Genomic DNA, 13,195 nt, shown 5'->3' with positions numbered 1-13,195 from the left:
TTTTATCAGACACCTCTTGTTAACCTCTTGACCTCTTTCACAACACCCCCTTTTGTCTTCTGTGTCTTTACGTCCTTATATATGAGAGTAGAAGAATAGTTCCGTTGGAGGGAAAACTATTCCGTTTGAAATTGGTCTCCCACGCCGAACATGGGTCTTTGCACAATTTCAGCATCTTTCATGGAGTAGTGGTCTTGTAACTTGAGCCTTTTGTTTTGTAGTGAATATTCCATATTCCACTTTCTTGAGTTCATGCTTCACTTGCTTCTTTTGGATAAAGTTACTCTTTTTGTGTTCCCATCATTCCTTGTTTGGGGAATCTGACCACTTCAGGATTGGTGCACTTCTTGACCGTTTGTGGTGGAGGTCTGACGTGTCATCCACTTCCGTCCATTTTGAAACCTCCCGCTCAGCACCTCTTCAATATTTTATCTCCATGATATTCTTCTTCTCCAAACTTAGAGTATTTTATCTGCACATGTTGACTAACATTCAGCCTCTTGGAGAAGTGCCGGTTTATCGAGACCATAAAAGATGTCTCGACCACTTGATGTTTCAATCCCATGTATCGAGAGGTCTATCTCTCGAATATTCTTTACGTCTCGAACTCGATAGGTATATCGAGAGGTCCTTACCTCTCGAACTTGGCTTGTGTCTCGAGACTTAGTTGATGTCTCGTAGACCCTTATTCCTCCAGATTTGTCTCGTGCCTGCTTCTGATCTATCTGTTTGCTTACAACACGAAAACTTCTAAGTTGTTCAAACAAGTTTACCTTAAGCTTAAATATTTCCCGAGTTGAGCTCAAATTACCCGGTTGTATTTTCGCTCTTAGTTTACTTATCGAACTTACATTGTTTTGCCTATGTATCGAGACTTGGGGATTCTTACTTAACAGTTGGTATCATCAAAACCTATTACATGATGTTCCTAACAACTGTGACTTTTCATGTATATAATTGTGTTTTAAGTTTGCAATTTGAGCAGGAAGATAATGAATGTTGATTGTTGTCTACTGAGTATTGAGTAACGTTGAATGAATGAATTATTTTGTCAATTTGTAACTTTTGAGTAATCAGTGAGACAGTGAAGTATAGATTAAACAATATTATTTTGTAAACTTTTAATTAATTTTTTGTATTAAGTTAACTTCTAATTTATAAGTTGTAAACTATTAGTAGGCCTAGTTACTTGTTAATTGTTAGTTAGTTTTAAGTTGTTAGTTTTAACTTTTAAATTTCATTTTTTAAATGTAAGTTATAATTTTTAAGTTGTTTGTTTGAACTTTGAAGAATTTGGACTGTAAACTTTAAATAGTAAAAATTTTATTTTAATTAGTAATTTAGTACTTAATTTTGCACTTTTAATTTCTTTTTTTTTTCCAATTCAAATAAAATCGCAATTCAATCCAATCCGCCTAAAATCTAAACTTAATAAATCCAATAGGTTGAGCTGTTCAAAATGAACAGATATGGGGTGAATTAGGGTATCCAATATCTAATCGGGTGGCTGTTCCCAAATCTGAACTGCTCAAACCTGTCCGATGCTCAGGCCTAGTCAAATCTCATCACTGGCCAAAATTCATGAGCCAGTCTCATTTTCACATAAGTTTTTATATAAAAGTTTAGAAGTAGAGAGTAGAAAATAAAATTCTTTGTAATGTCTTTAATCTTTTTCTATTTTGATAAATATAAAAAATACTAACAAAACTAACTATTTTTCTTTACTAAATCACGAGATGTCCTTAATAGCCCTAATTATAGCAATACCTTTAAATCCGTACCATATTCAAACTAATTTCAGTTTACACCATATAAGCCCAATTAAGGGACAAAGTGCTGTAGTACTCAAAAAAAGGGACAAAGTGCTAGTCATATTGGTTTTTTCATACAAGATGAGGTTTTGAACTCCCAACCTCTCTTAAGAAATGTGAGAGCATGTCCACTCACACTAACCAAACTGGTTACTAACTAATTTTTTTTGAAGTCGGAACCTGCCAAGTCTTCAACCAAAAAATCAACTATGCGATAGAGTAACTTCACCAAAAGTTCAAATCTTACCGCTGTATATTGTGATATTGAGAGAATAACCATACATTTGCTGCCTACACCACACTGTAGTTCAGTTAACAAAACTGCAAAGGATCAACTGTCGGGAAATCTAATGTCACCTGATACAATCAGCCAAATCTCAAATTATAATTATAAAGATAATATGCAAAATGACAAGCACTGTTTCAAAGGCAGAAAATAAATAATGAATGTTCAACTTCAGAGTTAATGCCATATGGAGTTCTCCGAATATAATAATTTTGCCACGTTTAGTTTTAAACTTTCAAATTGACCACTCATGATCTTTTGATTTCAAATTGTTATTATCTGTGGTTCAAGTTTACCACCCATGGTCGAACTTTCAAAATTTAACCAACTGTGGTCTTCCTGGAAGGACCATGATGGTTAAAATTTTGATAGTTGAAGGACCATAGATGGTTAACTTGGATCACGGATGGTAACAATTTAAAAGTTGAAAGACTACGGGTGGTAAATTTCAAAGTTTAGGATTAAACGTGGAAAAATTACTATACTCAGGGATCTCAGATGGTATTAACTCTTCAACTGCACCGTTAAGAAGGCAAACGAAACAGAATGCAAAAGTCTATGAGAACTGCAATATTGACAAAACCCAAGTTGAGATCATAAAACGAAACCAAAAATGCATTCTAAGCAGCAAGGCTCAAAACTAGTTGGCACGCACAACGCACTGATCAACACAAAATGAAACAAGCTAGTATTTATAATTAAAATCTCGAGTCTGTAGCAATGCCTATTTTGGAATTAATATTCAAAGAATAATCACGAATGGATGCAGAGCGTAGACAACGCGGAACGGATCCGGAGCAAATAACCATGGCCGAGGTCAAACCTCGGCTAAAGTTAGCCACCTTGGCCGAGGTCAGCCCTCGGCCAAGGGCTTGACCACTTGGCCAAGGTTAGCCACCCAAGCCGAGGTCAACCTTCGGCCAAGTGGCAGGATTTTTTAGTCTACGGTTACCTAGGGCATGCATTGTCTGGTGCGGTCCAAGGCCGTTGGGAGGGCTCCACTCTGTTTTTTCCGGGTTTGTTTGGCCGATTTTAGTATAAAAACGTTCGCTAGTGTCAAATCAAGGACACGATCTGTCTAAAGAATACTTTTGTTTTGTTATTACACGAGCCCTATCCTTGTAATCAGTGGCAGATGCACATGGGGGTAGTGGGGGGCCCCCACTCACCCTACCCCACCCCATATATAGCCCTTGAATATATATGTGTATATATAATACATAATAGAGATATAAGTATATGAAAATAAACATATGTAAGCAATTGATTAGTTAGCTATGTTGGTTGATACGTGTCCCTATTTGGAGAATGGCAAGGGTTTGATTCTCACGACTTTTTTAACTTAAAAAGTTGTAGGGTTTCATTCCTGTTTAATTTATATGTATATATATATATATATATATATATATATATATATATATATATATATATATATATATATATATATATATATATATATGACTTTTTTAAAAATTAATAATGAGATATGTAATTTATAATGTGTTTTTTATCTGAATTATTTTATCAAATTAATTATGTTTCATATATTGTTATGAATATTTTTATAAAGTTTTGCTATGTTTTATTTTTCGCATACATCCAATAATATTTATGACTATATTCCTTTAAGTGTTTTATTTTTTAAACTACCTCTTTAATGTCTCACCCCCACCAGAAAAATTTCCTGGCTCCACCACTGCTTGTAATAGCATTATTTGTCATTAATACAAAGATTATCTCCACGATACACCTTAATTGTCCAATCATTACAACATTCATTGTTAATTCTTACCTTTGTCATACTCCCGATATAATCAGGTTTTGTAATTCGGACTACCCGGATTATTAAAATCCATCATTGGTGCTTTCATTGAGAACTTAGCGTCAGACTCAAGCGTGTTATTTTTCCATTAGCTATGGCAATGTCAAGATCTAACTCCAACAATTCCTACAACTCGCGTGGTACTCGCACTCCCTCTTGTGCCAGTGATACTGACGAGACAGCGAGTCGGTAAACACTGTCCATGAGATCGACCGAGGACTTCACGGACCTAATTAACAACAATTGTCAAGCCATGCCGACCCCACCCGCTCCACCTCCATCCTCGGGCTTTCAAAAGGGGATGGTCGCGCTTCGGCAAGCTACCGCTTTATTGACATAGCTCGTGGATGGGCTCTAAGGAGGTCTCTTGGCTCCTCTACCCGGCCCCAAACCATCAAGGCGTGAAGACGGTTCGAGCACCCGCCGTACACCTGAACCTCACCTCGACGGGGAGGTCAATTCACCTCGACCTTCGGCTAGACGAGGGGGGACAAGGCCTGTAACACCCCAACTCGGCTATACCGAACAATCGGAGTAGTTACCGCCACACCTAGACTAAACCCAATCACATACAGATAGGATTCATTCTAGATGCACAGGCTAATGATAAGAAAACTGTACCATATCATCGTAACCATCATAACTTGATATGCATTTTTATAGCATCAGCAAAAGAGTAGCTAAACTAGCTACTAACATGTACCATGGTTTAGTTACAGCCCATCAAGAGAGTTTGAGCTAGATCCGACCTTACTAGCCATCTCAGAACTAGCATGGCTACAAAAGATATATACACAAAAAGGCCAGACTTCACTTCCCACCCTAGGCACTATCTAGTCTAACGAGTGGTACACCGGGCCAGTATACGTGCCCTAAACGAGATGCCACTCACCCTCGAACCAGGTGATGTGGTCCAGGAAGTTGCAAGTGTTGATGTACATCATCCACTCCTCATGATAATCTGGAGGACTCGGGTCCCACGGATAGGGGTAGCGAACGACAAACTCAAGGGGGTCACTCTCAGGTAAAACCTCCATGGGATAAAACCCATAGCTCGCCTGAATGACATCCATAGGACACCACGGATCGACGGGGGTAGGAGACCAAACAAGTACCACTGGTGAGACCGGAGTGGAAACGGGGTCAGGAGTACAAGCCAAAACTGGAGGGTCTGGAGCATAGCCGGGAGCAAACGGGTCATCATCTGATAGGTACTGTACATAGTCGTCATAATCTAAAACGGGGAACACAAACTCTGATGGATCAGAGTCCTCGGGTCTGCACGAGCCCACGCTAGATTGCATCTGATAAAGGACACAATGAAGTGTAGTTAGCACGACGGCTAAGTAAGAAATCCATTGTCACTCAAAAGTAAACAAAGGTTTTGGAAATATAATAATAATTTGAAAGCTGTAAGCTTTACCCATAAGTTGAAATCTACCTGCAACCAGATTAACAACAAAAGAAAGTATAGCATAGCGTATGAGTGACATCAAGATATAATACTTTCATTTCCGAGAATTTCCATCACTTAACTCAAAATAGAGAGTTCAACAACACACACTTTACTATTCAAAATTCGTGACATTTTATTCTTCAACATAGTTACGGAGTAACTAAATTTTCATAGTTAGAAAAATTTACTTTGTTTCCCCCTGGATAGTGCAAGGCATTCTCGGAATATTTTCAAGAACCTCGGGCCACGGCATTCATGCCTCCCGCAGGTCGAACATCTCAATAACGTCGGGCCACGACACTCATGCCTCCCGCAGGTCAAACATCTCAACAACTTCGGTCCACGGCTCACAAGCCTCCCGCAAGTCAAACATCTCAACAACTTCGGGCCACGGCTCACAAGCCTCCAGCAAGTCAAACATCTCAACAACTTCGGGCCACGGCTCACAAGCCTCCCGCAAGTCAAACATCTCAACAACTTCGGGCCACGGCTCAGAAGCCTCCCGCAAGTCAAACATCTCAACAACTTCAGGCCACGGCTCACAAGCCTCCCGCAAGTCAAACATCTCAACAACTTCGGACCACGGCTCACAAGCCTCCCGCAAGTCAAACATCTCAACAACTTTATCTAGAAACTAAGGTTTCAAAACATTCTTTCTTTCCTTGAGTTTAATTAGTATTTTCACATGATGTCTCAAAACAATTATTCTCATCCAAATATGTTTCCAAAAATACCCGTATTTGTCAAATGACTTTTCACCATAAATTCCCAAGTGACAAGGGACACACTTGTTTCTTAAAAACACGATTTTTCTCCAAATTGATGAACATAATTTGCAAAATAATATTTGAATTTGCAAAAAAAATTGACTCGGTTGCCCGTAGGCCTTCCAAACATCATAACATTCAGGAGCAAAAACATCGGAAGAAAGTTCGGTCGAAAACGATCCGCGTCGCGCAGACTCGCGGATGTCCGCAACGCCGGACGCATGGCGGACGCGCGCGTCCGGGCCGCGTCCGCCCGTTCGGCTTAATGCCGAAATACTGGACACCCACAAACGCACAGCGGACACGCGTCCGTGGTCGCGTCCGGCCTTTTGGCCGTGACGCCGAAACATTGGACGTCCATCCGGATCTGCCAACTTCGGGCAGTAAAAACCGGGTTGCAACGCCTCGATTCTTCACTATTTCCACAGGTATAGGCCTATGTGGACATAAACACAACATATACATACATAAAGTAGCTATGAACATGGATACAAAAATTACCAAAATTCAAAGTGTAGTCCTTTGAGCCAACTTGTAGATCCACAAACTTAACACATAAAATTCCTAGTCACATGATTTACTAGCATTTTTTCATTTTTAAGTGACTAAACCAACTTAAGGGATTCCTTACCTCCCAAGTAGATTTTTAATACCGTAGAAAAGTTGTGATCTTCTCCTTCGAAAATCTCACCGAAGATCCTAAACAATAATCACCATAATAACAACATTTTCATGAATCCTTAGCTTAAACTTAAGTTCTAGGGAGGATTCTAGCCATATTAACCGAATAAAACCAATTTTTACCTATTATGGAAGCATTTGTGTTGAAGAAAATAGCTATGGAGTTCTTGGATCTAAGAGGAAGATGATAATTTTTTCTCTCTTCTTTTCCTTCTTGATTTTTCGAAAATGAGAGTGGGAGTGATGGGAAAGATAACTTGAAGCTTAAGCCAACTAGTATGATCATCCCATACCTTCATGTGACAATTAATATTTAATTACCATGTGGTAATAATGGTGACACTTGTCAAAATTCCATGGTAGATCATGAAGAGTTGGATTTATTTTGCCAGTTTAGGATTAAATCAGATAAAAGTTCGGAGGATTATAACTTAATTCGGGAAAATTCTAATACCAAAATTATTCTAAAAAAATCCCGTCAATAACCACTAAAATCGGGAAATTTTCGGTATCTCGCAAAATATAGTGGTACGAAGGTCCATAACAATTTGATTCTTACAGTCCATTTAATTTTCACTTGAACTGAGTAGGAAGTTCAGGCTTAATCGTATCATGCTTAATAATCCATTTCCTAGGAAAATTCGAACTGTATATACATCCTTAAAAATTTTTCGGTTCGTGACCGGTACGTAGATTGCAGCTTATTAATTACTAGTCTAAAAAAAAAATTCTTTCGAAGTACCGAGAGATCTTCTCGTAAATGTCATAGCCTAAAAAAAAATTTCGAACCCTAATCTTATTGGAATAGACGAGGGGTTACAGTCTTCCCCCCTTAAAATAGTTTCGTCCCCGAAACTTCCTTTTCGTCATCCGTGGATTCAAAGTAGACTACTACTCACCTTCTATTATTCTTAACGAATTCCTAGTATGCCTAATCTTAACACACAATTTGTTTAAGCACATAATAGTTAGATCGACTCCACGCACCTGGGTTAAACAATTTCGGATAACGTCCCATCATAACGCTTTCCAAATCCCACGTAGCTTCTTTTGGACTGTGATTCGACCATTGGACTTTGATCATTTTGACTGATTTCCTCCTCGTATCTCGGGTTTTCGAGTCCAAGATTCGAATTGGTCTTTCCTCGTATGCCAACGAATCATCCATCTCTAGTTCCTCCGGCTCCAATACATGGGATGCATCAGGTACATACCGCTTAAGTTGAGAAACATGAAATACGCTATGTACTTTATCAAGCTCAATCGGTAGGGCCAGTCGATAGGCTAAATTCCCTATCCTTTCCAGAATTTCGTAAGGTCCTATATAACGAGGACTCAACTTTCCTTTCTTCCCAAACCTTCTGACTCCTTTAGTGGGTGAGACTTTCAGTAATACCTTCTCCCCAACTTGATATTCGGTGAATTGTCGCTTCAAATCGGCATACGACTTTTGTCGATCCTGCGCGGCTTTCATCCTTTCACGAATTACCTTGATTGCCTCAGTAGTCTCTTGTAGGTACTGAGGTCCAAGTGTAACGATATCGCTTTTGTCGCTCCAGCACAGAGGACTTCGACATTTCCGCCCATATAATGCCTCATAAGGAGCCATTCCTATACTCGCATGGTGGCTGTTGTTATAGGAAAATTCTATTAAATCCAACTGTTCGTCCCATGAACCTTGGAAATCGAGCACACAACCTCTGAGCATATCTTCCAACGTTTGTATTGTTCGCTCCGTTTGACCATCAGTGGCAGGGTGAAAAGCCGTACTCAGTTTGAGTTGAGTGCCCATTGCCATTTGTAACGCTTCCCAAAAACGTGATAGAAATCGTGAGTCTCTGTCCGAAACGATGTCTTGCGCTACCCCGTGGTGTTTAACCACGTGCTTAACATAAGCCCGTGCCAACTTTTCCATTGACCATGTTTTGTTCATTGGAATGAATCTCGCTGTCTTGGTTAGTCGATCGACAACGACCCACACTTGATCGTTTCCCGCCTTGGTTCTGGGCAATCCTCCCACGAAATCCATAGAGATTGAGTCACATTTCCACTACGGAATCTCTAATGGTTGCAATAGTCCCTTTGGTTTACTTCTTTCTGCCTTGACCTTTTGACGGTTCAAACATCTAGCCACAAATTCAGCTACATCCTTCTTCATTCCCGACCACCAAAAGTTTTGTTTCAAATCCTTATACAATTTATCTCCACCAGGATGAACTGAATAAGGTGTGTAATGGGCTTCTTTCATTATTTGCTCCATTATCTCCTTACACCCTTTAGGTATTATCCACCTACCTTGGAATCTTACACTCCCATCCGGGTGTAGTTCAAATGGTCCATGTTTTCCATCAACCATCTTCTCCTTGATGTTCTCCACCCAATTGTCCTCTTCTTGTGCTCGTTTGATTTCCCCAAATAGGGTTAGAGTGGCCGACATGTAATTAATTTCTTTTCTTGTTCCATTTGACCGCACATCTTTACTTCCAGATTGAGTTCTTGAAACTCCTTACATAACTGCTCGGGTAATATCCAAAGAGCATGGTTTGTCTTCTGACTCAAGGCATCAGCTACTTTGTTTGCTTTACCCTCGTGATATTGAATTTCCAAGTCATAGTCTTTAATCAACTCCAACCATCTCCTTTGTCTTAAGTCATAGTCTTTAATCAACTCCAACCATCTCCTTTGTCTTAAATTGAGATCCCTCTGAGTGAACAACCATCTCCTTTGTCTTAAATTGAGATCCCTCTGAGTGAAGATATACTTTAAACTCTTGTGATCTGTATAAATTTTGCATGAGACTCCATAGAGATAGTGTCGCCAAATTTTGAGAGTGCATGAGACTCCATAGAGATAGTGTCGCCAAATTTTGAGAGTGAATACCACTGCTGCCAGTTCCAAGTCATGTGTCGGGTAGTTAGCTTCATGAGGTTTTAATTGTCGAGAAGCATATGCTATTACCCTTCCATCTTGCATGAGGACACATCCTAGTCCTTTGTGAGATGCATCAGTGTACAACTCATAACCTTCCGTTCCAACCGGTAGTGTTAACACTGGAGCAGTTGTCAACCTCTTCTTAAGCTCCTGGAATGCCTGCTCGCATTCTTCGTTCCAACTATACTTGGTTGTCTTTTTGAGCAAGTTCGTCAGTGGTCTTGCTATCTTTGAGAAGTCCTGAACAAACCTTCTGTAATAACCCGCCAAACCTATGAAACTGCGGACTTCCGTAACGGATTTGGGCACTTCCCATTCAATTACAGCTCGTATCTTGGCTGGATCTACCCTTATTCCTTCCTTGGTGATTACGTGACCAAGAAATGCGACTTTTCTCTTCCAAAATTCACATTTTGAAAGCTTTGCGAAAAGTTTCTTTTCCCTCAGTGTCTGTAACACTGTCCTGAGATGTTCCTCGTGTTCCTCCGATGTCTTAGAGTAGACCAAGATGTCATCTATGAAAGCGACGACGAATTTATCCAGGTACGGGAGGAAAATTCGGTTCATTAAATCCATAAAGGTTCCTGGGGCGTTAGTCACTTTGAATGGCATGACTGTGAATTCATAGTGCCCATATCTCGTTCGAAATGCCGTTTTAGGCACATCCTCTTTCGCTACTCGCACTTGGTGATACCCTGACCGTAGGTCAATCTTCGAGAATACGCCTGCTCCTTTCAGTTGATCAAATAGGTCATCGATCCTGGGCAACGGGTACTTGTTCTTTACTGTGACTCGGTTGAGTTCCCTATAATCAATGCACAGTCTTACTGTGACTCGGTTGAGTTCCCTATAATCAATGCACAGTCTAAGACTCCCACGGTTGAGTTCCCTATAATCAATGCACAGTCTAAGACTCCCATCCTTCTTCTTCCTATAATCAATGCACAGTCTAAGACTCCCATCCTTCTTCTTAACGAAATCAATGCACAGTCTAAGACTCCCATCCTTCTTCTTAACGAACGGTACCGGTGCGCCCCAAGGCGATACGCTTGGCCTAATAAATCCCTTTTCCAACAATTCCGCCAATTGTGCTTTCAGCTCCTCCATCTCTTTGGGTGCCATCCGATAAGGCGCTTTCGAGATAGGTGAGGTTCCTGGTACGAGATCGATGGTGAATTCCACTTCCCTTTCCGGTGGCATTTCCGTGAGATCATCGGGGAATACATCAGGAAATTCGCATACAATTGGAATTTGGTCAATCTCGAGTTTTTCTATTTCAGCGTCTTGCACCAAGCAGAGATACGCTTCGCATCCCTGGCGAACGTACTTCTTTAATTTCTGCATCGTCAACAACCTTGACTCGGGTTGCTTGTCAATTCCTCGGTAGGATATTCTCCTTCCCTTTGGTCCTCGCAGAACAATTTTTCGCTCATTACACACGATCCGAGCTTTGTACATATCCAACCAATCCATCCCGAGTACTACATCGATGCCTTCAAGTCCAAAACGAATGAGGTTTCCGGGACAGTTAAATTCCGCTATTTCTATAGCAACGTCGTCATAACCCTCCTTACAGGATACTACTACTCCCGAAGCCGTTGTGACATTTAAATCTTAGCAGTAGGCCTTAACTTTAGTTTATCAGCGAACGCAGAGGATATAAATGAATTGGTAGCCCCTGTATGAAATAGGACTAATCCAAGTAATGAGTTTATGGGGAATGTACCAGTTACGGCGTCGCTAGCCTGAGCCTGAGCGCTATTGACGACGTAAATCCTGCCTTGCTTCTCCCCGCTGCTTTCTCCCATCACTTGCTTTCCCTTGTGGTTGGAACCAAACGTGGCGTTTGCTGGTCTTCCCACATTCACAGACTGGGAGTTGGTCCTCTTGTCTTCTGCTCCTGCGGGCTTCTGGCCGGAATTCCCATTGAATCTCCTTCCTTGATTCACACTCTGTTGAGGCTTTTGGGGACTGTCTACCTGACTTTGGCACTGAAAAGACTTGTGCCCAAGGAGACCACACTTGAAGCATCTAAACTTCATTCCTTGACAGTTGAGACCACACTTGAAGCATCTAAACTTCATTCCTTGACAGTTTTCTCCACACTTGAAGCATCTAAACTTCATTCCTTGACAGTTTTCTCTGGGATGATTCCTCCCACATCTTGGGCAAGCAGGACGGTTCCCCTGGTTGACTCCTTCTCTTCCTCGTATTGGATTGAAGCTGCCTTGGTTGGCCTTGTTGTTTCCTGACGGAAACTTCCGAGACTTGTCATCAGCTTTCCTCTTACTTCAGCCGTAGACTTCCTGTTGGTCCAGGTACACTTGATAATGATCCGAGGCTCTATCATACGCCTCTTTCAAGGTAGAGCACATGAATGGTGCGATCATTCCCCTTATGCTCCAGTCCAATCCCCGAACGAATCTTCTTGCCTTACTTGCCTCGTCAAGTACGATCTCTTGTGCAAAACGCATCAGCTCTACGTATTGGTCATAATATTCCTGGATAGTTGCTCCCTTCTGCTTTAGTCGTAGGAACTCCTCGCATTTAATCCCTTTAATACGCTCAATGTAGAATTGTTCTCTTAATTCCACCTTGAATTCTTCCCAACCAAACGCTGGGTCTTGCAGGAGATCAGGTCCGACTGTCACCCACGAATTGTCCGCGGCTTTCGTCAAGTAATAGACTGCAGAAGGTACTCGCTGATTCGCAGGACAATTCACTGCGTTAAGCAACTTGTCGAACGTTCGGATCCACTCCTCCAAAATCACCGGATCCTTTTCTCCTGCGTAGTACGGTGGTTGTCGGCTTGCTATGGCCTTAGCAAAATCCACTCGTGGCTGCCCCTGGTTTTGGTTCTGACCTTGCTGGGCTAGCATAAACTCAACCATTCTCTCCATTGCTTGAGCCATACGATCTATTGCAGAGATGTTATCGTTGTTACCCGCAGGCGCATTTCATCTCGGCGGCATATTTGCTGGACGATAATTCCAAATTAGTACTCGAGGTATAGAAGTTCTTACGGAATTAGCTAGTTAGGCAGTTAGTATAGCACCTACTCAAGTCCTATACGTCACTTCCTAACAGTCAGTTTATCATACCCTCTAAGCAAGGGTTTCAAATATAGCATAATGATAACCAACGCATTACGCTAGCAAGCTCACTCACAAAAGCTTAAGCAAACACATGCAGGGAAACACAAATATTGATCATACTATTCAACGACCAGAATCGTGAGATTCTGCAGAGTAAAAGTGAAATACCCCCTTCTTATGCTACTCGACCTCCATTCCAACTCCGCTCCGAACTTGTACTCATTGAGCTGTAACAATGACTTAGGTTGGTCTTAACGAACCTAAGCTGACTTCGAAACTTGGTTAACTCGAAACTAGAGCTGACTCGAAAAAGTTTGACTTAGGATTCTGACTCGAAACAGGGCTC

The 13,195-nt window shown here is 41.1% G+C and overlaps 1 protein-coding gene across 1 annotated transcript; it reads right to left on the bottom strand.

Moving 5' to 3' along the window:
• Positions 1-12,045: 12,045 nt before the first annotated feature.
• Positions 12,046-12,666, bottom strand: LOC116020329. The gene has a single exon (XM_031260809.1). It carries the CDS (start codon positions 12,664-12,666, stop codon positions 12,046-12,048), a length of 621 nt encoding a protein of 206 aa, XP_031116669.1.
• Between the last annotated feature and the right edge of the window lie 529 nt (positions 12,667-13,195).

The sequence above is a fragment of the Ipomoea triloba genome, chromosome 5, assembly GCF_003576645.1.
Source record: "Ipomoea triloba cultivar NCNSP0323 chromosome 5, ASM357664v1".
NCBI classification, from domain to species: Eukaryota; Viridiplantae; Streptophyta; class Magnoliopsida; order Solanales; family Convolvulaceae; genus Ipomoea; species Ipomoea triloba.
The sequence above is the reverse complement of the archived record's forward strand: the minus strand, read 5'-3'. Positions and strand labels throughout refer to the sequence as shown.